The sequence below is a fragment of the Thunnus maccoyii genome, chromosome 13, assembly GCF_910596095.1.
Source record: "Thunnus maccoyii chromosome 13, fThuMac1.1, whole genome shotgun sequence".
Classification (NCBI taxonomy): Eukaryota; Metazoa; Chordata; class Actinopteri; order Scombriformes; family Scombridae; genus Thunnus; species Thunnus maccoyii.
In genome coordinates, this window is record NC_056545.1 from 4,865,146 (window position 1) to 4,890,175 (window position 25,030).

Below are 25,030 nucleotides of genomic sequence, written 5' to 3' on the forward strand. Positions count from 1 at the left end.
ATGTCAAAAAATAGAGAAAAATGCCTGTTATAGTTTTATAAAGCCCAAGGTGATGCCTTAAAAATGCTTGTTTGGTTCGACCAAACAGTCCAAACCCCAAGGATGTTCAATTAGCTATTGCATAAGAAAAGCAGGAAATCTTCATATTTGAGAAACTGAAACTGGGGAATGTTTGGCATTTTTGCTCAGAAAGTACTTAAATGGTTAATTGATCATAAAGAAATTTGCCAATTAACTGTCTGTGGATTGACAAATTGTATAATTGGCTAATTATGAAATAATAGTAGTAGTAGCAAGAATAACAGTCGTCTTGGAGGGGTCATATAATAGCTTTTGCTGAATGAATGAAAAACTACTAAACAATTGGTTAATTACAGTTCAGGAACCTCTGTGTTGTTGACACTGAGCAAACCATCATGTGGTGGAGCCAGTTCACAGCACAAAGAAACCACACCGACCACCATGAGGTCTTTGAATTTACCAGCACTTCACCCAGTTCCTCACAACCTTGACTTTTTTAGCCGACCAGACATATCAGAGACACGCTGTATTTTGACTAACGGATATATTTAGCCTACATAAAATTCAATGTCTTTAAATCTGACTATTTCAAAACTTTGAAACAAGTTGGTGTGTTTGCTCCAGAATTTTAGTTTAGGTGGAAACAGTGAACAGAAACACAAACAAATGAGGGCTATACAATTATGAATGTGTGTCAGTCCATAGTGAGACAATAACAAAGAAACACAACTGTAATCAATTAGTTACCAACTATTAAATTAACCACCAATTATTTAGATAATTGATTGATTGTTTTAAGTCAGTTATTAAGAAAAAAATGTCCAACTTCTCTGGTTCCAGCATCTCAGATGTGAAAATTGTCTGGTTTCTTTTGTCTTCTATGACAGTAAACCGAATATCTTCGGGTTGTGGACATAACAAAACATTTTTGAGACGTCATCTTGGGCTCTGGGAAACAGTGATCGACATTTTTCACAATTTTCTGACATTTTATGGATTGTATACTGTATTAAAAAGGTTATGATAAATTAAAACATACAGTTTAATCCAGAGGCTGAAGGCTATAATTAAGGTAATTGAGAAAAGGGACATAAAGAAAACAAAAACAAATGTGAACATGAATTATTATAATTATTTTAACTGTTAAATGTTTCTAGTATGAATTTATGACAACTCATTGTTCACAAATACAGCAAACAGAAACAGAGACAGACATGAGGGAATTTAGGAATAAAAATAAGAATACAGAATATATATTCACAAAATTATGGGTATGTTTAAGACTATAGTGAGACAACAAACAACAAATAAACATAACTGTAAATATATACTCACTTTATATGCACTTTGCACTCAAATACAACAGCTTGGCCATAAATTCTACTTCTAGGAAGCTTATATATTTTCAGTTTTTGTAGACACTGTCAGAAAGGTGATAATTATACTCTATGTGTATTATTGAGGTTGCCCTGGAGTTCATTATATTGAAAAGTGTGTATTGAAAACTTAACTGAAAAAAGGGACATAAAGAAAGGAAAAATAGACGTGAAGGTGAATATCCTAACTGTTAGATGTTTCTATTATTAATTTATGACGATTCATTGATCTCTATTAAGTGAAATAATGCACAGTTAGAGAGTCAGCGATGTGTTAAGGTTAAACCTCCGACGCGTAGTTCACGCGAGATTTTACGAGAGGATAAGTTGAGGGAACATGGCGTCGTCTAATTTGCTAAAGGTAAGACCCACTCCAATTCAATTATTTGCGTTTAATGCTCGCCGGGCTGCTTGTCACTTGTGTGGTGTAATGTCGGTGTTTAACTCTTACCCGAGCGAACAGTACACTGCACCTGTACGCGACGGGGCTGCTGTCAGTGTTGACTTTAGCTGGGGAGCAGTTTAAGTTACATCTGTGCTAACATTAGCTACTTGTCAGTGATTTTAGGTTAGCTGGCTAAAGAGAAAAAAAGCGACAACAAATGTGAAGGAAAGAGACAGACACGGAGAGACAGAGAGGCTTAAATTTATTTATTTTCTGCCTGTACGCGAGCTGCAGATTTGCTATCATCTGTCAGTCAGTGGAACAAGAATCTGCAGCTGACCAGCCCCTTTAAAATACAAGCTAAAGGCTGCAAAAAGCGACTGTCGTATTAGTTTCTGGGCACTGACTGGGTGAACGTTAATCCTGCTCCCTAACTAAGCTTAACTTGACAGGTATATGAGTCTAACATGATTTATATTGTCAAGCAGAGGAAGAGACACATACCGCTCATGGAAAAATAGCATTACAGTCAAATGTTTACATCAGGTAGAAGGACCACACTAGTGTTTTGCATGTTTCAGACCAATCATTTGTACCTTCAACTGTGGTGAATAGCAACACAAGTACATTGATTAAAGATAAGATAAGAGTATATTGATCCTCAGAGGGGACTTTTGCATGTTACATCAGTGCAGGAAACAGGGTAGCAGATAATAACTAGGAGTAATACATTCAAACAAAATGAAAAGTCAAATGGAGTTCAATCTATATACATTATAAACATTATGCACATTACAATACTTAGGCTACACGACCTGAGTTGTGGGTTGTAAAAATAGAAAAGTTGTGTTTAGTAGTTGGCGATGAATTTAATAGTTGGAAACTAATAGACTCCTCGCTGCAGGGATACTGTTATCTAGTCCCACTGCATGTTCTCTTCTCTCTTGCCCTGAACCAACATGATGTCAGTGGCACATTTTTCAAAATCTTGTTACTGTCATGTTGCTCAGATTATCTGCAAATGTTCACATCAGGAAGAAGGACCATAACTAGTGTTTTTCATCATTCAGCCCAATCATGTATACAGTACATCACACCACAGCCTGTGGATCCCAAACCCCTTAACACTGCAAACATCTGGTGCCTCAAATGAGAACTCTGCAGACTTTGCACATAAAGCTCAGTTTAGTAGTAATGGAGGAGTACCACTCAGTGTGTGAAAACAGTTGTACTATAATGGACTCTGGAGGGAGCTTTATTGAGTCAGAAAATAACCCCTGACAGTGTTGTTAGAGATGTATAGCTACTGTAAGGCTAGGAGACTGCAAATGTATTTTTTTTATTTTTTGTAATATATATATATGTAAGAGTCAAACAACCACCTAAAAAACCCAAACATAACACTATTATACTAACTGAGACATAAAAAACAACAACTAACTCAGACAAAACATTGTATACCTACATACAATAAGGAGACTTCATCAGCGGAGCAACAATGACTGACTGTTATCTAAGTAGGTCCTTATAAACTTCCAGCGTCCATCAATTTCATTATCCAAGTCTTGGATGACTGATGCAGCCCTCTCCATTGCCAACAAGTCCAAGAGGGAGACTACAAATTTATAGTAGAACGGCTGCTGTTCAGAATGCAGGGATTGAGTTTACAACACTTGTGCCCCTTGTGTCCCAATACATACTACGTTCTAATTGTATACACTTACAGTATATATTGATCTTTATAGCACTGTTTTGTAGTTACTGTACTAAAAATCAACATACTTTATCTGTTTTTTTCTAAAAGGGGAGAAAAAACTATTGTGCTATCAGACATTAATCCAACTGTAACTTTAGACCAATTAAACTTGTATGTAATCTTGTTTGTTTTCTTGTGTTTCTGTAGCTGTTTTACCACCATTCATAAATTTATTTTGTTACAAGTTTTATTTTTGTTACAGCTGTGAGCTGCCACTCAATTTCCTTCCTGCACATTGCATTGTGAGAGAAAAGTGTACATCAACAGCACACTCAAAGGGGTTTTTATATGCATACTGACTGTTTTGTCTTGTGTAAACTTAATTGTATCTCCTTTTACAGTTTGGACATATTACATGTTTAGAATTAGTGTGTAGTGTGGAACAGGGACACAGATTTTGGCATTTACCAGGCACAGGGAGTCTTAACAAACACATGCTATTGGTTGGTTGACATCATGGGAAATGTAGGGTTGGATGTTTTTGGTGCATGGATTCACACTAGGGACTAAACGCCAGGATGTCTCGGCCTCTGCTGCATCAGTTTTGACCAACTGTCTCTTCTGACTCCCACATTTTTTAGAGGTGCAATACTAAATCACGCGAGTACCCTTTTTACAATAATTTATCTTGATTACATGTCAACTTTAGTTCCCTCAGTTTAGGGATGGAACAATCTTCTTGATAAATCTTGAGAATATAGTTAAAAAAAATCCCGATCACAATCTCTCAGAGCTCGAGGTGACAACTTAAGTGTGCTTGCTTTATCCAACCAACAGTCTAAAGCTCAAAGATATTCCATTACTATCACATAAGATAAAGAAAAGCAGCAAATCCCACCACATGAGAAGCTGGACTTAGGTAATGTGGCATTTTTTTGTGTAAAAAAATTATTTAAATGATTAATCATTTCTTTATTTTACAGAAATAATTGCTGCTTTGTGGTTTATACAGGCAGGAGACAGAAAGAATAAACCAACATCAAGTGTCTTAGTAAGATGTTGTTCCACCATAAGCCTCCAAAACAGTCTCAAGTCTTCATGGTATAGATTCTCAACATCTCCGAACTTTAGTGGAGGGATAAACACCATTAATCGGTGCTCAGTTTGGTTGAGATCTGGTGACTGTGATGGCCTTTGTGTTCTCTATGGAAGCATCTGCGTTCTTTAAGTCTCTGCATGCATTTATTCAGTTTTTTCATTCAGTTTTTCACCCCTCTGTCAAATGGGTGTCAAATCTATTAGAAAGAGAGGATGAAATAGTCATGAGTAATGTTCTGCCACCACAAATGTTTTGTACCGCACAAAGGTCGCTTGGGAAAACGAGAAACTTCTACTTAAAGCTAATAAAAAAAAAAGTAATTTCAAAGGTTTCTAACCCAGGAAAATTATCTATTTTTTATGTTGTGTTCAAAATCTTTAGTTGTTCTCCTGTGTTGCTAATGTTTAATATGTTTGATGAATAAGATTTACCCATGCTATACAGCTCATGAACCGGTAACATCATGTAATTCACTTCCCACCTGTCTGTTTCCAGAACAAAGGCTCCCTTCAGTTTGAGGATAAATGGGACCTGATGCGTCCTATAGTGCTGAAGCTGCTACGGCAGGAGTCCGTCACCAAACAACAGTGGTTCGACCTATTTTCGTAAGTTTATTGTAATGCTTCTGCTACCCTGCTGTTGGAGGCAAATGGGGATAGGTGACATCGTTTCTCTTCTTTGCTTCCACAGAGACGTCCACGCAGTATGCCTGTGGGATGACAAAGGTCCAGCTAAGATCCACCAGGCCCTTAAAGAGGACATCCTAGATTTTATCAAACAAGCACAAGCAGTAAGACCACAATGGGTTTCCGTCTCAGCACCGGTGAAATGATGCTGTTTTATGTCTAAACTACTCTCTTGTTGTTCCCATATTCCTCCATTAGTCCACTTTATTGACATCCTACATTATTTAATAAGCATTTAAAAGGCAAAATGAGCTTTCAGACCAAAGACAGCCCTGTTTTAAAACAATGCAAAAGCCTGCGTTGGTGGCGCCATGTTGCTTAAGGTACCAGGGAGACAATGAAATATGATCTAGGAAGTTGGAGCTACAGATTAATGCATTTACAGGCTTATCAGACACTAAAACACCGCACAGAGGATTTGACAACTCTGAAAGTTACCCCAGTGGCAACTATTTTATCTTTCATCTTGACAATCGTCAGGTAAACAGTCCACGTCAACCGAACATGCATTTGCGTGAATGTGATTGGCCAATGCAGCGTCTTGCTGGATGACGTTGCATTGCATCGCAGCAAAAGTTGAACCAAGTACAACTTTTTTGCCCAACAACCCTGTGTTGTTTTGTCGGAGCACCATGGATTCGCACCACCGCTCTGTCAATGCATTGCCCCCATTCAATGAATGAGAGGGCTGCGTTTTTTCAAACAGAGCTGATGGTGGTCTGAAGGCAGCCTTAAACTGTTCAGTGAAAACTCAGAATAATATGAAACAGGCAGCAGGAATGTGTCTGGTGTTGGGCGTGTGCACTTAAGTCCTTGCACGCTCCCATGATACAAAGAAAGTGTAAAAACGTTGCTCCATAGTGCTCCCATTGGTCAAAACTTGACATGATATCTTTAACTGCACTATAAGTATTTTGATGAGTTCCCACATTGAGTTACTTTGGCAATTATGTACAGGAATAAAAAAGGCTGTTTTTATCAGTAACTACTAGTGTTTTAAGGCAGATTGTACCTTTTAACACCCTGTTTTTACAAAAAACAAAAAGGTAACAGATCCTGGTGCTGCCTACCACTATGACTTTCATATATTCACTATCACAAATTATTTTCCTTGATTAATACTATGAAATATTACAGTAGAGTTGAGTCAACACCTCAACAAATATTGAACAAAGGTAATATTTGTCCCAGGTCTCTTGTATCAGATTGCTTTAGATCGTGCAGGTTTTAATAGTCTTTGTTAATCAACACTTCTCTATGTTTATCGCTCTTTTTAAGCGGGTGTTGAGTCACCAGGATGACACAGCGTTGCTGAAGGCATACATTGTCGAGTGGAGGAAGTTCTTCACACAGTGTGACATCTTGCCGAAACCTTTCTGCCAGCTGGAAATCACTCTGATGGGCAAGCAGGGCAGCAACAAAAAGTCCAATGTGGAGGACAGCATTGTCCGCAAGGTGAGGAGGAGCTACAGTTGGGTTTGTTTGTTTTTTTTGTCGTGCATGTATAGTGTCATCATGTTATGAGTAATACTGCTTTTTTATTGTGTGTCTCTGCAGCTGATGCTGGACACATGGAACGAGTCCATCTTCTCCAACATTAAGAACAGGTTACAAGATAGTGCCATGAAGCTGGTCCACGCTGAGAGGTTGGGAGAAGCCTTTGATTCCCAGCTGGTCATCGGAGTGCGAGAGTCCTACGGTGAGAAACACAGATCACATTGTCGTTCTAATATTTGCACCCAGAGAGGTTTACAGGACCATGACTGCATTCTGTGATCACATAGAGTACATATTTTTTGTCTGAACAAAAATATGTGTCCTTTTTGTCTAAGGATGAGTAATTATATCACAGACCAAGTTTTTGTGGGTCTGTGTGTGGTCTTTTAAATACTTTGTTGAACTATCTGTCCACATGTACATATTTCAACCAAGGTGGGTAGCTCAGTTCAAATACATGCTTTTTCTTTATTGAGATGGTTGTTGACCTGTCTGTTAGGGCTGCAACTTATGGTTATTTTCATTATCAATTTATCTGTCAATTGTATTCTGGATTAATCATTTGGTCTATGAAATGTCAGAAAATGGTGAAAAATATCAATCACAGTTTCAGCCCAAGGTGACGTCCTCAAATATCCTCTGTTGTCCCGACCAACAGTCCACAACTCAAAGATATTCAGTTCACTGTCATAGAAGACGAACTAAACCAGAAAATATTCACTTTGAGAAGCTGGAATCAGAGAATTTGGACATTTTCTCTTAAAAAAAACATTCAGAATGATTAATCGATTATCACAATATTCAATCAACTAATCGACTCAGCTCTACTCTCTAGCTGTATCTCCTTCATGATTGCTGATGTATATTTTTCTCTGAGCAGTGAACCTGTGCTCCAACCCTGACGACAAGCTGCAGATCTACAGAGACAACTTTGAGAAGGCGTATATGGATTCAACTGAGAGGTTCTACAGAACGCAGGCGCCCGCCTATCTCCAGCAAAACGGGGTCCAGAACTACATGAAATATGTGAGTATCAATCGTGTTTCTATTCAGAAAAACTGGATGCTAAGATGCCTCGTTCAGTCCTAAAGCTGCTCACTGAGTGCATTCACCAAAAAAAGTCTCACGCTTCCATGTTTTTGAACATTGGCCGACCCAGTTGAGAGGATGCACTCAGACTTCCTCTGATTTCATGTTGGATACCTGCACACATTACTGGGATCAGATAAGTTATTGATACGGCTTCTCTAGACTTTTCAACTTTTATTGGATTAAATGGATCAAATTTTGATCACACAGCGAGTTCAGTGGTGTTCAAAGAAGTTTATTCACTGTTTTACAGATGCTTTTTTCTTTATAGTGAATGTGTTCGGAGGAAAAGTGTTATTGAGCCAGTTGATGTCATGTGATCCTGCAATGCAGCATGTGGCTACTTCACCAAAATTGCCTCACTGCCCTGAGCAGTTTCTGGGGTCTCAGTATAAGTTAAAGCTATGATGAAGCTAATTTGTCTCACTAGTCATGACCTTTTAAATGGTATAAATTTAGTACATTTATGGAAAATCTTACTCAATGCATGTTCTTTGTTGATTAATGTTCTTTTCTCGCTGGTCTCTATCCAAAAAGCAAGCAAGCAAGCAAAGTTTATTTATATAGCACCTTTCACAAACACCAGTTACAAAGTGCTTCACAGTCAAAGAAATAAAAAAAATGGGGGAAACAATGCCATAAAGTTGAGATATAAATAACATTTTATAATAAATATCAGACGGTAATATCGTCAGATATATTATTATCAGTTGATAATATAAAGGGATTGGTGTGGCAGTAATTTCTGCTTCCTGTTCAAACCATTTTGTAATCACTCTTCTCTCGACCACTCCCAGCTTGCTCTCTGCTCCCACTGAAAGAAAACCACTTTCAGTTCACTTTGTCACAAATATAGTAAATACTGCCTTACCCTTGCATTTTACAACACAAAGCAGAAACTTGAGACTTAAAGCCCCTGTTCCCTGTTAGGATGATCTTGGCAATAAGCCAGTTGGATGAATCACATGAGAGAAAACAGTCAGCAGGATCGTCCTTTTCACACCTCCTCTCTTACTCTCACTGAAACAAAAGCAGAAGCATTGTGTCTGTTCAAGCACAGCGTGAGCCAGAAATGTGCAGTTTCTCTTGAGAAACACAGTTGCCACAGTTTGTTTCAAGGTTTAACACTGTGTGTAGATAGGTCTCTGGACCATTAAGGGGGGCTGGGCTCATTTTTCATCTTGGAAAATTTTGCACAGTACAACCACTGAAGGAACCACATGGAACATTTTTTATATGAATTTGGAAAAGGTCCTGTTTTGTGGAGGGACAGGATCCCTTTCATTCAGAATTTGTTTATGGATTCAGAAACAGCAGGTGCTGGAATACCATTGCCTTTGTTTTTAACATTGTTTTAGATTATTTTTCTTAAAAACATCTGAACAATAGACCATGTAAGTCAGGTTACTAATGTAGCGAACGACAAACAAAACAAAACAAATAAAGTACATAGGACAAATGTTGGAATTCATATCATATTTTGTTGTTGATTACTAATCTGCTAATGGTTTTATTTACAGTTAATATAATTTTTAAGTTTGTCAGAATTACTGTAGGTACTAGCCTCTCCTCTGGTTGTTTCATGTACCGGCTGTGATCATTTACATTTTTTAAAGATAAGATAATAGTGTTAAACGGAACATGATGCTGTGATATTGTCACCAAGCACACAGACTTTTAAAAGGGAGCCGCTTGAATAGAGGTGACATTGCTATTTTTGTAAATATTTTAATTAAAGTGTTCACACTCTAACTCTCTAACTCACTAACTGCACTGCTTTCATAAAGCCGTAATGATTATTCAAAGCTCTGTCAGATTGAATGTTTTGAATAATCAGCTTGAGCGCGGCTCAGCGTTTGACGGAGCTTTGAATAATCGGTATGGCTTTATGAAAGCAATGCCGTTAAAGTTATGTGAATAAACATTTACAAAAGAGCCTGAACATTAGTATTTAAACATTCAGAAAATAGCATTGCCTCCTCTATTCAGCGGAGTCTTGTGATTGGTTCACTCGCTCCACGTGAAAGCATCTTTCATCAGACAGATGTAACCCTTTACGTGCCCTTCCCTGCAAAGTTACTGCTGTCATTCACAACACAGCTGTACCAGCGTTTCCCCTGAAATGTTACTAGGTCTTGTGGGTACAGATTTCCCTGAATATCAATCCCTGCTCCCATTCACACACGACCCCATGCAGGAAATGTTCCTGAACATTTCAGGGATAGGACTGCAAGTGTGAAAGGGGCTTTAGATTTGAATGCTTCACAACAGAAATGTACGCATATACTGTATAAGGCTTTTTAATATTTATTATCAGGTGTCTCTGAGAGATGATGCTGAGTATGTTATGTGAAATAAATGTAATAAACGTTGATGTGTATTTTCACCAGGCTGACTCAAAGCTGAGGGAAGAGGAGAAACGTGCACTGCGATACCTGGAGACGAGACGTGACTGTAACTCTGTACAAGCAGTGAGTATTACACCCACGAGGCTCATTATGTTAACGAGTCCACAATTGAGTCAGTAAAAAAAAAAAACAGTGCAGTCCACTGTGCAAAAGAGTGAAGAGAAGCTTCATTGTTTTGGTTTGCTGTTGTGTAATATAACAATTTCTCTTTTCCCCACATTTTTATATTCATTTGTTTAATATAGATTTTATTTTTTACAGTTTTAATCAAAGTTTTTACATTTATTTTTAGAAGGACTCCACGTACAATGAACACATTGATATTTTTTCTATTTCACACCATTTTAGTTCCACCCATATTTCTACACAAGAAGTGTTTTTAAAATTACAAATATTTATGTTTAATGTGTAATATACAGTATACAACAAGACTGAGTAAACCCTGTGCAATATCACTACAATGTTAAATGATTCAAAATTGTATCATCTTACAATAATTGTAGTATTTTTTGGGTGAAGTGTCGGGTATTTGATCTTATTTGACCTCAAAGTACAACCTCAATGCAACAAAAGTGAGTACACATATGACCACTGAAACAAAAATGATCACACCTGCGACTTCCAGTGAAAACTAACTGCCTGAACACGGTTACAAAAGAACCGGTCTACACCATAACTATCTCAGTTTTGGCCTGGGTTGTGTCTAATTCAACATGACTCCACATGGTGAGGAGTTGCCTGAACAAGTAAGACACCAGATTGTGAGACTTCATCAGTAGGATACTGAACAGAAGCCAAAACACAGTTGCAGCAGTTGTTAGGAAGTACAGGAGGACCCATACTACCAATAACAGAAGGTTGTTAAAACGACGGCATGCACAACTTGCTATTTACCCAACCTTGCAATGAAAAACAGGCAGGCAAGTGTTTCTGACTTGGCACAAGGATTATCTGTGGAAATTGGTGCTTCAGTGACTGCTCAGTGAGTCACTGTGCGAAGGACATTGCGTGAAGTCAACCTCTACGGATGATGTCCAAAAAGGAACCTTTGCGTAAACTGCAAGATTTAACTTTGCCAAAAAAACATGATGAATGTTGGCAGCACATTCTTTGGTCAGATGACTCCAAAATGAATTTTGATCAGATGGGGTCCAGCATGTTCACCGTAGACTTGGCCAGGACTACCACAGTGAAACATGGAGGTGGGAGTATGCTGGTAAGGGGCTGCATGAGCAAAGATGGTTATGGTTTTGCTTCCCCCACTTTTTGTCTGACTTATCATCATACAGTCTCTGCAAACAGGTGATTATATTTAAGCAGCAGCAGTATATCAATAATCATTTTACTATTTTCAGCAACTTACAAAAACAAGTAATAAAAAAAAAATTGCACATTTTTGGATCAACCTTTGATGTGGTTCAGTCAAACCTGACGCTGATCGTTTGCCACAGCATGCTTTGGCTGTCAATCACAGTCCGCTAATCCACACAGGAGTCTTACGGTTTACAAAGGTGAGGAACATGCCGTTTAGCTTAACTGCGACCGTGGCTAATCCAGGAACGGTTTGGGAAACACTGACCCAGAAGAACAGTCGAGGAAGTCAGTAGGCCAAAGTTATATGGTTCTTCATTGCTATTGCAGACAGGCATCACAGTGGTGAAACAACAGTCGTCATCTAATCTAAGAAAAATGCAAAGTAGCCAACTTTATTGTGGGACTCAAAATATTAGCCTGAAGTAAGGGATAGGTGGATTGTGATGAGATATTAGGGAAAATTACATTATTAATTCAAGGTTTTGTTGGTAATTATCCATATAAGTATCCATTATTAGCCCCTGATATCTTGAATTCATTTCAGGGGACATTTCAGCCACATTAAAGAAAATGCAACAAGGCTGAGGGCGTAGGCCTATTGAATTTTTTTCAAAATGAAGACTAGTGTAAGTGTACACCAGGCATTTTCATGGACAGTAACAGTTACAGCCTAATGTAACGCTGTCCTTGTTATTATCAGTCGTCCTGTCAGGAGAATACAGGTACAAGCAGAGAAAAGGCAGCAGGAGAGAGAGTGAGGCGAGGAGAGGAGAGAGAACAGTGAAAATGTAAATGGATGATTGTTTGAAAATCCTGTCATATTCCCCTGAAAACAAAATTCAGTATCACCAGACAGTGACCATAAGCTTTTATGTTCAAATGCTGATATCTTCGGCTCTCGGTAGACTTGCATTGTAACACCTCGATAGTTCACATTCAAGGCGTCTCTGTGTTTATCGGCATTGTTGCTTTCACTGCATTCAGGAGGACAGCAGAGCAGAGCAGAGCAGGGATAGTCAAGAGGGACGGAGCCAAATGAGATGCAGGTATTAAGTGCAGGATAACAGAAATAGTCGAGGCTTCAAGTGCGTTTTTACACCTAGTTCTCTCTCTCTCTCTCACTGCAGTATTTCAATACACACAGGACTGTTGTGGACAAAATAGAAATGGTGCCTTGAAATGTTCACATTCAGGACATTTTTTTGTGCTCATTGTTGCTTTCACTACATTCAGGAGAACAGCACAGCGAGGAGAGTCAAGGGGGACGAGGGCCAAGTGAGATGCAGATAATAGAAATACAACAGAAAGCTCTTAGGAGAAGGATAACTGAAATAGTTGAGAACCATTTAAGTGTAAAGAAGTATGATCCCACTGAATAGGCGATGTCCTCTGATGTCAAAACTGAGTTGATATCCCATCCGATGGCCTAATAGCCTGCAACCTACTACTATTTTATGCTACATAATGATTCTATAAATATAATTTCAAATATGAAATTCTTCTAATAATCATTTCCTGTCCTGACCAAACAATCATAAATGTTATGGATTCATTCTTGCTTTTCATAGCACCCTCAATCTAGACTAGTGCAGTTAGCTCTTTCTTGACTTAATTAAAGAGGTTAGGTGGTGTTAAAATGCAGGAAATTTGTTTTAAATAAGGTTTTTTTTTCTGTGGGAGGACCGCCAGACCCCCTCCCCCCACCAATTATGTATAATTCCAAGTGTGCTCCCCCATTTTAAAACATAACCAGGCGCCCATGGATGGCACTATGAATGAAAGTTTGTACACCCAAATACTGAATGAAAAGAGACTCCCAGTCTCGAGGAGGTTGACAGGAGCGGAGTTTTCCAACATGATAATGATCCCAAACACACTGCAAAAATCACATAAGAGTTTTTAAAGAAGAAAAAAGTGAAAAATACAACCTGGCCATTATTACCCCTGACATGAATCCAATCCAACACCTTTAGAGTGTTTTTAAAGAGCAAGACAGAGCAACAAAACCTCTCCAGCAAAGATCAGCTGAAAACAATCATCTGTGAAGAATGAAAGAGCATCTCTCCACAGATTTCTTCTAGATTGGTATTATCCCTGCACAGGAGGATCGAAACTGTCATCAAAAACAAACACAACATAAAAAAATAAAGAAAAATGGAGTCTCACTAGTGAAGGGTGTGCTGACTTTTGTTGCAGATTGTACTTAAACTTTTCATTATAGTTTAATTAGTCAGACATTCTGTTTTTTAAATGAATTGGCTTAATTCTTCTTGGGTATTGTCTAAAAACAAATAAAATTGTATTAAATTGAAAGGATTTGTAATTACGTAGCATTTTAGTGATACTGATCAGGGGGTTACTCAGTTTTGTTATATACTGTTTATAATTTATTTAGTTTAACAATGATTTTCAGCTCATATTTTAACTGTCCGGCTGAAACTTAACAGGTTTGGTTCACTCTCAGCGCTCTCATGGCATCTTTTTCAGCTGTAGCAGGCAGATGTTTTCAGAGAAAAAGCTCTAAAAACCCACTCTACACTACCTGCTCTTCACCAAACAGCAAACAGACACAGTTAGCTGTAGAATAGCTGGTGAACATAGTGGAGCATTTAGCAGCTAAAGAACCAGATATTTCCCTCAGGAGCTGATAGAGAGTAAATATTAGACTTGCATTCACTATGTGGACAGAAACACGACTCCAAATGAATGATAATGTTGTTCTGTGTAAAGGTGAAGAAAGAACAAAGGATTGGTTTATCATTTTAACGTGCAGAGTTGTACAAGGATGATCATTTGCTCTGTTAATGTGTGCACGTCCTTGAGAGAAGGAATGTGTTTTAAGAGGCCCGCTCCTCTCTTTCCATTCTGGCGAAGGCTCAGATAAGGTAACATTCTGGGTCTTGGAGTAAAGAGGACAAGTCAGGGGTCAAAGACCACATGTAACTTAGGGCTTTTGCCTTCCTATGTCCTTGGGAGATATTGCTCTTATCTAGCATACATAAGCATGTAAATGTATACCTCGTGGATGTTTGCCATTGGCTGTAATCATATAAGCTGATACATTGACCAATCGCAGATCATTTCTCTGTTCCTTCTGCAACTGTAATAGAATAGGGTTGCTCTTTGTTCGGTGAGATGAACTGATGCAAGTCTTTGTGTGTTCTGTCTCCTTATTGTACAATAATATTTTTTAATCTTCAACCCAGCAGAGTTTTGTGTAATTATTTTGTTTTCAGACAATTTCCACAACACTCCGTAACTACTGGATGTGTAAATAAGCAACTGTTTACTAATAAGTTTAACATATAAACTTAAAAGGTAATGGACGATATGTCAATGTTGTGTTCACAACTTGCCTCTGCTGCCCCCAAGTGGCCAAAAAACAGTTTATGCATGTTTACGTCACCAACTGTAACCAACACAATAGCAATAATAGATGGTTAAACTGAAATAATAACAATAGAAAACTCCCCCAAAAAACACTAATTGCTGTTTTTGTAAAAATGAGACATAAGAACGGAAGCGATGCTCTCTTCTCATTCTCAGATTTAAGACATTTAAGCCCATTTCCCAAAATGTTAGTGTTTTTTCTTAATGTACTGCACACACACTATCTCTCATGTATTTCTACTAAATTGTTTTCCCTCTGTTTTTCTACCCAGTTAATGGAGTGTTGCGTCAATGCACTGGTAACATCATTTAAGGAGACCATCTTAGCCGAGTGTCCAGGCATGATCAAACGAAATGAGACAGAGAGTGAGTACGGCAGGACTGCTCCCACCAAAGGCTCAGCCAGCTCAGGTTTGCACCAGGAAATAGCCCTGATGATACACTGAGTAGTCGTGGAAGAACCATGCGTGATGTGACCAACCTTACTCATCTGTTGCCTCACAGAAATTAGACTAAGAAATCATTAAATAGAGAGGCTTTCTAGAGCTATTACAGGACTGAATTGGTAATAACATATTAAAGTTTTCACATTGAGAGTGTCCTTTTAAGGTTGACTGAAGAGGACACACTAAAATTAAATGCTTTAATTTTATATACTAACCATCTCTGAGAAATGCAGCCCTTGAACAAACTTCATCTTAAGTAATTACATAAGCATGAACCCACAATTCAAGTATGTTGGTAAGAGGACATAAGTGAATTTCCTGCAGGTTTGTAAACAGCCTGTGTGTGTGGGAAGTGCAGAAGCTGTTCAGAGAGAAAACACTTTATAAACGACTTCAGTGGAAGATATTAAAACAGGAAATAGGAGCTCAGCTGTCGCTGATCTTACATTTTGGGACACCAGACAAGGATTTGTTTCTGATAATGACGAGTGGCTTTAAAGTCACTTTCATCCTTAACAAAATTGTTTTGTCAAAATGATGCACCAGTGTGCTGCAAGGGCTGTGTGAGTTTTTTGATACCTTACTTTGAGAATATTAACATGCTCTTCTATGAGATCCTTTTTTTCATTTAACAAAATCTCAAATGTTGTTTTTGTTGTTTTTGTCTGATCAAAGTAATTAGTATAAAATTATAGGTTTTCATATGTGACCAGACAGCTTTTGGACTCATTTCAGTCATTACCCAAAAAAGTATTGATTTATTATTATTATACCCTGCCCTAAGTGCTGGATTCATGCAATATGTTTATAGAGTATAAATATACAATATTTGTAAAACATCTGTCCACATTCCCTTTGCACTTAAATTTCAATTCAGTTTAAAATACACTTAGTGAAGAACATTTTCATAATTACGACTTCTGCTCAGCTTCAAGGCTACATTAACCACCCTTCATCGTTGTTAATGCATTTGTGTGTGTGTGTGTGTGTCGCGGTCTGTGCTCATGCAGTTTGAGTGAAAAATGGACAAAGGACATCCACCGTAATGGATTTTTAAGTAGCCCATCTTCTGTTGGTTTTGTAATGCAGCTTCCAACTAAAAGCTTAGTATTTAATATGACATCATGTAATTATCTCTGTTTCAACTTCTGTTGCTTCACTGTGAGACAAACCGGGTAAAACTGGCACTAAATTACAGTTAATAATAATTTTCATTATGGAATATCTATTGATTTCTTTGTTTGATTAATTGTTTAATCTATGAAATATCAAAATAGACCAGACTGTCTTTATTGTCTCTATAAGAGTTTATAATCTATCTGCAGCAGATACATTGACCAATAGTTTACTGTGAACTCCATCATAGCTCAGAATCCTAATTAAATTAGAAAGTGACGATGTGGTTTTTCCTTCGATCGCAGAGTTGCATCTGATGTTCTCTCTGATGGACAAAGTGCCCAGCGGCATCGAGCCCATGCTGAAGGACCTGGAGGAGCACATCATGAGCGCCGGCCTTGCTGATATGGTGGCCTCCGCAGAGACAATCACGTCTGTGAGTGTCACACACATGCTGTATACACTCACTAAATGCAGTTGAATGTTCATGATAATTCAGGTTTATTACAACTTGGGTAGTTTTCAGTTTTGATTATTATTTATCGGTTATGATAAAAGTAATTTGTGAGAGCTGGTAAACATGGCATCACAGCTACAGTAAAGTCCAAGAAACACGAGCAGTCGGTCGATCAGAGCGGTTTTAAACAAGCCAACAGTTCATCCAGATTATCTAAAACTAGAGATGCACGATATTGGATTTTTTGCCGATATCTGATATGCCGATATTTCCAACTCATTGTTGCCGATACCCATATATGCACATATTTTTTTCCAGCCAGCTGAGGAGACTATTATGCATGCAAGCTTAGATTGTACTAAATATGATCAAGAAAGACAACATATGAAGGAAGAACTTAGGAAGACTGGAGTTCAGGAGCTCAGCATTAAAACTTTAATGAACCTGCTCAGTGAGTGGAGCAGTAGAGTTCACTTTGAGTTTATTAGACAGACAGGATTAATGTGTAGGATTTAATCTCTGGTCCACACTCCGGAGCAGAAGGTGGCGGTAATGCAGCTAATACGCTGGTTGCCAACCGCAGTTATAAACCAAACAGAGTGGTACATCCTGTCAGCCAAGGTGTTTCCTATCTGTGCAGCCGAACATAGCAGCTGATCTGATGGGCAGCTGAGTGAAGTGGAGCCTGCGGAGGAAACACTGGGACCGTCAGGGTAAAATAGTCCGTGGAGGCCGATGCCGATATTTCATTTTAGAGCTTATATCGGCCGATACCGATGACGTGCCGATAATATCGTGCACCCCTATCTAAAACAGTATGTTTAGATGGGAAACCATCTAAATAAACTGGTCTCCAGTTGTTCCTAGGAATTAACTGGAGATTTCAGGAAGTCACTGTGAATGAGCAAATTTCCCTTTAACCCAGTAAAATTGCAATCATGAATGTTTGGATTTTTGGTAGTAAATAAAATGTTACAGGCCTTCTCCTGGTACTGATCCACCAAATTGTATAAATTAATTATTTCAAAACTAAAGATGCATATATGTAAGATACTGGTTTGACATTGATCTTCTTACCTAATTCCCAGCAAGAGGAGGATAAGTAAAGTCAGTGTCCATTTATTAGCTTTTTGTGGATCTTTCAACCTCATTTCATGGATCAGCTAATGAAGGTTGTGAGATGCAGTTGATAGCTCAGGTCAAATTTAATAAATTGAGAACCTGAGAAATGATTATTTTGTCAAAATACTACATTCAAGATTCCAAGGTTAAGACCTTCATCATATTGTTTGGTTGTTCTTTGTTACAGGACTCTGAGAAATATGTGGAGCAGCTGCTCACCTTGTTTAACCGCTTCAGTCGACTGGTGAAAGAAGCCTTTCAGGACGACCCACGCTTCCTGACAGCGAGAGACAAAGTGAGCTCAACATTCACCAACTTGTCCATCAACAGTACGCCGTCACTGAAGGATCCACCTGTCAGAATACGTTCTTCACTGACTGCTCTTCTGTTTTTCAAATCTCTTTGCAGGCATATAAAGCTGTTGTGAACGATGCCACTATATTTAAATTAGAACTTCCTATGAAACAGAAAGGGTAAGAGACGCTCCCTGTGTGAAATAATAAATGTTTTGCTATGAATTATAAAAGCAATGTATTGTGCGACTGAACTTATCTTTCCTCACCTTTGTTTACAGGGTGGGTTTGAAAACTCAACCAGAGTCCAAGTGTCCAGAGCTGCTGGCCAACTACTGTGACATGCTCTTGAGGAAGACCCCACTAAGCAAGAAGCTCACCTCTGAGGAGATCGAGGCTAAGCTCAAGGAAGTGGTATGTTCCAGGGAACCTGCATGTTTTATTGTCAGATTGTGGTTATTAGCCTTGTTTATGTTAGCCATGGGGTTAGCATCGGAGCTGGTACTACTGTAGGTGACAAATTGATTAGACATCTTTCCAAATGTGTTTTGAATTCTTGATTAATGGATTCAATACTCAGTTTGAAGCTCTATTTAAACACTGGTCAGACTCCTGATAACTCATTTTGAATTTACTGTAGACTTACTTGCTTGGATCAAGTTTTATAATGAATTACCTGCTGCAAGTTTTCATTGTTTTTCAGAATGATCCCAATCTGTTTGGGTATATTATTTATATATATATATATATATATTTACCAAAAACAAAGGTAGGAATAGAGGCGGCACTCTAGACGGCAAAAACAGAATAAGAATCACCTCATGTGTTTATCTGCTGTTTTGGTTCATATATGTGCAGCGGTGCACAAGTACAAAAGGGTGAAGTGGAATATAGATGAGAGGGTGTGGTGATGAATAAATATACTCTCAGCCAGTCACATCACTGATCTCATCTAGCTGAAACAGCTGTATCAGTCACCGTGGAGCACGACCACAGCAGCTCAACAAATGGACAGAAGGCTGCACTAGAAAATCATGTTTTTGTCGGGATAAACTGATGAAGAACACATGAAATGAACGTTATAGTTATGTGGCACGTGTCATATCCAAACACAGGACCATCCCCTCTAAATCTCAGCTTAGTTACTTTGCACCAGAAACAAATCTGTTTCAGAGACGTCTATTATCAGTGGAATACAATCAACAACTTGCTTTGCACTAACCAAACTGAGTGTAAATCTGACCTGTTTGCACCGTGCATGCTGTGCACCTTGCAAGATCAGGAAGATGCCATCAGTGCTACTTGCTCTGGTTGTTGCACTGCCTCAAAAAGTAGAACACTTGCTGATAAAATTGATAGGACATTTGGAGACTAATCTGCCCAACATAACTCAAAACACTTCTCTTCTCTGTACAGCCCAAAAAAATTCATTCAAGTCTGTTTGAGGCAAACAGCAGTGTAGGCATAAACAGTCGCAGACAGACACGGACTGATCGTGTAATTTGTTAATTTGTTATTCCATATTGCAAAACTCCTAAGTGCAAAGTTTCCTTTTTAAAAACAACCTTTTTTTCTGTAATTATCTGTATACTCTTTGCAGCTGTTGGTACTGAAGTACGTCCAGAACAAAGATGTGTTCATGCGCTACCACAAAGCCCACCTGACCCGCCGACTCATCCTGGACATCTCAGCAGACAGCGAGATCGAGGAGAACATGGTGGAGTGGCTCAGGGTAAGATCTGGAAACTGCTGACTTTCTACTCATCATAAACGTTGTTTTTTATTTTATCGGAAACATTAAATGTAGCCAAAAAATTAACATGGAATCACTTCAGGAGGTCGTTTTTCATCATCTGTAAAAACTGTCTACTTGTGATGTAATTTGTCCTAACAGGAAGTAGGAATGCCGGCTGACTATGTCAACAAGCTAGCAAGGATGTTTCAAGACATCAAAGTGTCAGAGGACCTCAACCAGTCTTTCAAAGAAATGCATAAACATAACAAGCTCGCTTTACCAGGTAAGAGGTACAAGTCTTCATCACATTTAAGCAGCATTTCACCAGTGAATATTTGGTATTTTTATTCAATAAATGACTAATGATTAATCAATGCTGTCATATGACTAATCATTTAATTAGGTTTGTCAATCAATTCAGTACTACAAATAATTCCACACAGACAAAGTAATAAAAAAAACTTGACAGAACATTAAGAGTAGTTCAGCATTTTGAGAAATGCGCTTATTTGCTGTCTTGACAACTGTTAGATAAGAAGATCAAGTTTTTAAGCCAATCATAAAGCTACAGCCAGGAGATGCTTATGTTAGCATAGCTACATAGCTTGAAATAATCCAGCATATGACCCCAATAAAACCACAACTTGTCATTTTTACTTTTCAATTTTTGTACTAATTAAACAAATGACATATAACTTTTTAATTAATGTGTTTAAGAGGTGCTGGTAGGTGTTTTTTTTCACATTTAGGCAGAGCTAGGCCAGCTGTTATCCTTTGTTTACACTCTTTATGCTAAGCTAAGTGTCTCCTGGTTCTAGCTTCATATTTTTCTCATTCAATTAATTCTTTTAAAATAGGTTTTATTAAATATTTTTCTTTCTCTTCTATTATCATATTTAATTTAATTTACATTTTACAGGTCATCATTTTTTTAGGTTTTATTTTACTTGTATCTTGGTGTGCATTAGTTTCCCAATCTGTATTTACTATCCTGTTCATTTGTCAATCACTTGTAAAGAACTTTGAATTGCATTCGACTTGTATGAAAGGCTCTATATAAATAATGTTTGATTGATTGATATTTACCATATGGAAGTGAGAGTGGTTTCAGTCTCATCAAATTCTTGGCAAGAAAGCAAACAAGCGTATTTTCCCAGAGTTCCACACTGGCAAAGTAATAGCATTATTGCTAGTGTTAAAAATCCTTTCAATAATTACAACATATTGTATGTCCACCTGTGTTCTTCAAGGCTGAAGTGTGAGATATGTTAACTGTTTTCATTCATTAACAAAGATGTCCTCGTATGTTCCCCTGCAGCCGACTCGGTCAACATAAAGATCCTGAATGCTGGAGCGTGGTCGAGGAGCAGCGAGAAGGTCTTCGTGTCTCTACCTACAGAGTTGGAGGATTTGATACCAGAGGTAGAAGACTTCTATAAGAAGAACCACAGTGGCAGGAAGCTTCACTGGCATCACCTCATGTCCAACGGCATCGTGAGTGCAACAGATCTGCACAGAAACACACACACACACACTACATTACCTAGAGAGCTTTGAGATTAAATCACATTGTTCCAGTTGACCTGAACAGACCTGCTTAGAATTTGTTCCACACCGAAATCTTTAATCTGTGACATGACAACACAGCCATGCGGCAGATTCTGTGAAAGAACGTGGGAAACAGACTAAAGAAAATATCCCTCATTTTTTCCAGATAACCTTTAAGAACGAGGTGGGACAGTATGACCTGGAGGTGACCACTTTCCAGCTGGCTGTGCTGTTTGCCTGGAACCAGAGACCCAGGGAGAGGATCAGCTTTGAAAACCTCAAGCTAGCCACTGAGCTGCCAGACGCTGAGCTGCGACGCACTCTCTGGGTAAAGGAGACGAGGGAGGAGGGGAGAAGATCTTTATAAGAAAAATGATGAGGATAAAACTGTCTTGCCTCCATCATGTCTGTCACAAATTAATCAGCAAGTTCACCTTTTCTGTTAGCGTTGAGTTCATAATTGTGGTTCTTTTTCCTCTGAACCATCATGCTTTTCTTCCTCCCTCCCAGTCTCTGGTGGCGTTTCCCAAACTCAAGCGGCAGGTGTTGTTGTATGACCCAGTGGTGTCGTCGCCCAAAGACTTTGCTGAAGGAACACTATTCTTCGTCAACCAGGAGTTTTCTCTCATGTAAGGAGCGTTGAGTTAAAGGGGACCTTTTAAGCCTTAAAGAGACAGGAGCTAAAACAGCCTGTTAGAGACAGAGACAGAGGCTGAACTGAGGGGCTGCATAACAAGCCAGTATAAAATAAATAAGGAGTTTTTTGAACTGTGAATCATGCAAAGCTACTCTAGTGGAGTCCCAGAATAAAAATATAGAGCTGGAAATGACCATAATAGGTCCCCTTTGAACTTTTTAAATGAACAATGTTTGCATATTCATCGATTCTGGATTTTTCAGTGATGGAGAAGGAATACAAGCAATTATAAGTATTTTACTGAGCTAATTCCACTTTTTTTGAGGAAAAAACATATTAGACCAATATGATTATTCCAAGTATTTTTTATATATCTTTATAAAATGTCTCAAGGGGATCTTTAAGCTCAGCAACAGGCAAGTTTTTCCAGTATGTATTTTAGTGTTACAGTAATCTTATTTTATTTAACTTTACAGAAAAAACTCAAAGGTTCAGAAAAGGGGGAAGATTAACCTGATTGGTCGGCTGCAGCTCACCACAGAGCGAATGAGAGAGGAGGAGAACGAGGGCATCGTCCAGCTCAGGATACTAAGAACACAGGTATGAAGTTATGACACTGCCGGTATCTCCTTTTGTTACACAACTGCACCTGCTGTGAATAAACGGTTTCACCTTCCATTTCAACAAACATCTTCGGTTATGTTAGTGTAAACTTAAAAGGCTGCGATGTCATCCATATTTTTCACCACGCCATTCTTTCCGTTCCCACGTCCAGGAGGCCATAATCCAGATCATGAAGATGAGGAAGCGCATCAACAACGCTCAGCTGCAGACGGAGCTGGTGGAGATCCTAAAGAACATGTTTTTACCACAGAAGAAGATGATCAAGGAGCAGATCGAGTGGCTGATAGACCACAAGTACATAAAGCGGGATGAGACCGATATAAATACCTTCATCTACATGGCATAGCCCAGCACATTAGGATGACGTTGTGTTGACTTTGGTTTCAGTGGTTCAGGCCTGATGGACACTAGAATACTTCCAGGCTCCCCGTCCTCTATTTAAAAAAAAAAAAATCCAGTTTTGTGCAGGGAGGCATGAATTTAAGACTGAGAGCTACTTTAAAAAAGTGGAACTTCCTGCCTTAAAGTTGTATAAAGAAAAAAGAAGAATGCAAAAGTTGCTGTGGGAGTCTGCACCAAGTGGTTATAACTGTTTTTAGTTGGAGGGAGTTTCCTTGCTGTCCAGATGTAATCGTTAATGTTTCTTTTGTTGGGTTTTTTTTTTTTTTTTCTGGGATGCCATGGTGCATCTCCAACACTGTGGTGACATCTGGGCAGCTACTACAACACTCCTGCTCAATGCTTGTGCAAGTCTAAAGGCATGCTGACAGGACAAAGCTGAGGAACTTCTCAAAATACCTGCAGTCCAGTTTTAATCCACGTCAAACCCAGTCCATCTGAACCTTGAACAAAGCAGGACCCTCCTCGCTCAGAGACGACACCGCTCTCACCCGGCTAGCTGGTTTGTCGCGGGGCCCCCGATGTTGTTGTGTCTCTCTGCCGTCATAGTTAAAGTGATCAAACACTTAATCCAGACATTCAGTGTGTATAAAGAGTCAGATGTGCACCTCACAGTTTGCAGGGCTGAACCAGACAACAACTCTAAAAACCCCATCAAGCCTCTGTCCCTGGTTTAAAAAAAAAATAGATTGTGGGGAAAAAAGATGAGCATATTGCTGTTATCCAGAATCTGATTTCCTCTACCAAACGTCCCCGGGGACAGAGGTGATATTGGAGTCTAAACGGGAGCTCGCTCATGTTAGTGACAGCCCTCTTTTCTGCAGGAAGCCTGTGAGGAGAGGCTGAGGTCAGTATTAAACATGGTAAATACTACAATTCAAAGTTACGGGAGAGTGTACCATGACACGTGAATAATGAAATGATTAAATAAACAGCACCTTATATAAAACATGCAGGCTTGTCATTTATCTTAGCTCAATATACATAAGAAATACACCATAATCTTTCTTTTTACAAATGGAATTATTGAAGTTTTAAGGGAAGATGTCCTCCACCAATTTTACACTCAAAGTATTTGTTCAACATATTGGGAAATATGCTTTTTAAGAGTAAAACGAGGAGATCCAGACATGAGATGCCACTTTCATGTCTGTACTGCAAATATATAGCTACAGCTGTTAGCATAGCTTAGCATAAAGACTGGATCACAAATTGTAGTTTTAACACTCTGGTTTTTGAGCAGTTTTTTAAAAATGACATGTTGATTTGTGGGGTTTGTTTGTTATCTTTGGACAGCCAAGCTAGGTGTTTTTCCCCTGTTTCCAGTCTTTATGCTAAGCTACGCTAACTGGATGCTGGATGAAAGCGAATAAAAGGATTTTCCCAAGATGTTGAACTTTTCCTTTAAAGGTCATCAGGAGGAATACAAGCTCAGGAGACTAAATTTTAAAACAGAAAGCCTTTGTTACAAACTGGCGGCATAAAGTTTCAAAGACATAGTAGAGGGGATCTAACAGAGAGGAAACGCATTATGGGAAGTGTAGGATCCAGTATGTGAAGCTGATTCAGTTCACCCCAAGGAAACATGCCTACATATCAGTATCAGTTGTTAAAGAGGCTACAGATGTGCTCTTCGACCATGAAGGTCCAACAAACTGTGTGTTCAGCCCTATTTCAGGGACGAATATGAGT

At 38.6% G+C, this 25,030-nt stretch overlaps 1 protein-coding gene and 1 long non-coding RNA gene across 3 annotated transcripts; one reads left to right on the plus strand and one right to left on the minus strand.

Annotated features, from left to right (window-relative positions):
* The first annotated feature begins 1,658 nt into the window (after window positions 1-1,658).
* LOC121910342 (cullin-5) lies at window positions 1,659-24,291 on the plus strand. 2 transcript variants are annotated; one of them, XM_042431530.1, is made up of 19 exons: window positions 1,659-1,758; window positions 5,073-5,182; window positions 5,268-5,367; window positions 6,542-6,718; window positions 6,821-6,962; window positions 7,641-7,786; window positions 10,240-10,320; window positions 15,234-15,372; window positions 16,829-16,959; window positions 18,290-18,397; window positions 18,511-18,575; window positions 18,677-18,809; window positions 19,996-20,127; window positions 20,290-20,413; window positions 21,449-21,624; window positions 21,845-22,006; window positions 22,189-22,307; window positions 22,792-22,915; window positions 23,091-24,291. In XM_042431530.1, the coding sequence occupies exons 1-19, from the start codon at window positions 1,735-1,737 to the stop codon at window positions 23,283-23,285; spliced, it is 2,388 nt and encodes a 795-aa protein (XP_042287464.1). In that variant the 5' UTR covers window positions 1,659-1,734; the 3' UTR covers window positions 23,286-24,291. The 2 variants fall into 2 exon arrangements, with proteins under 2 accessions (XP_042287464.1, XP_042287465.1); XM_042431531.1 differs by having other exon boundaries at window positions 15,234-15,327.
* LOC121910343 lies at window positions 22,953-23,358 on the minus strand. The gene is made up of 3 exons (XR_006099662.1): window positions 23,267-23,358; window positions 23,062-23,165; window positions 22,953-22,967 (listed from the first exon to the last, which is right to left on the minus strand). It is a non-coding gene; the product is annotated as an uncharacterized LOC121910343 (long non-coding RNA).
* Window positions 24,292-25,030: the final 739 nt, after the last annotated feature.

Bases quoted from the DNA above. Each gene is read 5' to 3' on its own strand.
- LOC121910342 (XM_042431530.1), top strand. From the start codon at position 1,735: ATGGCGTCGTCTAATTTGCTAAAG. The intron at 16,960-18,289 runs GTGAGTGTCACA...TCTTTGTTACAG, and splicing joins CCGCAGAGACAATCACGTCT to GACTCTGAGAAATATGTGGA. The intron at 18,576-18,676 runs GTAAGAGACGCT...CTTTGTTTACAG, and splicing joins CTTCCTATGAAACAGAAAGG to GGTGGGTTTGAAAACTCAAC.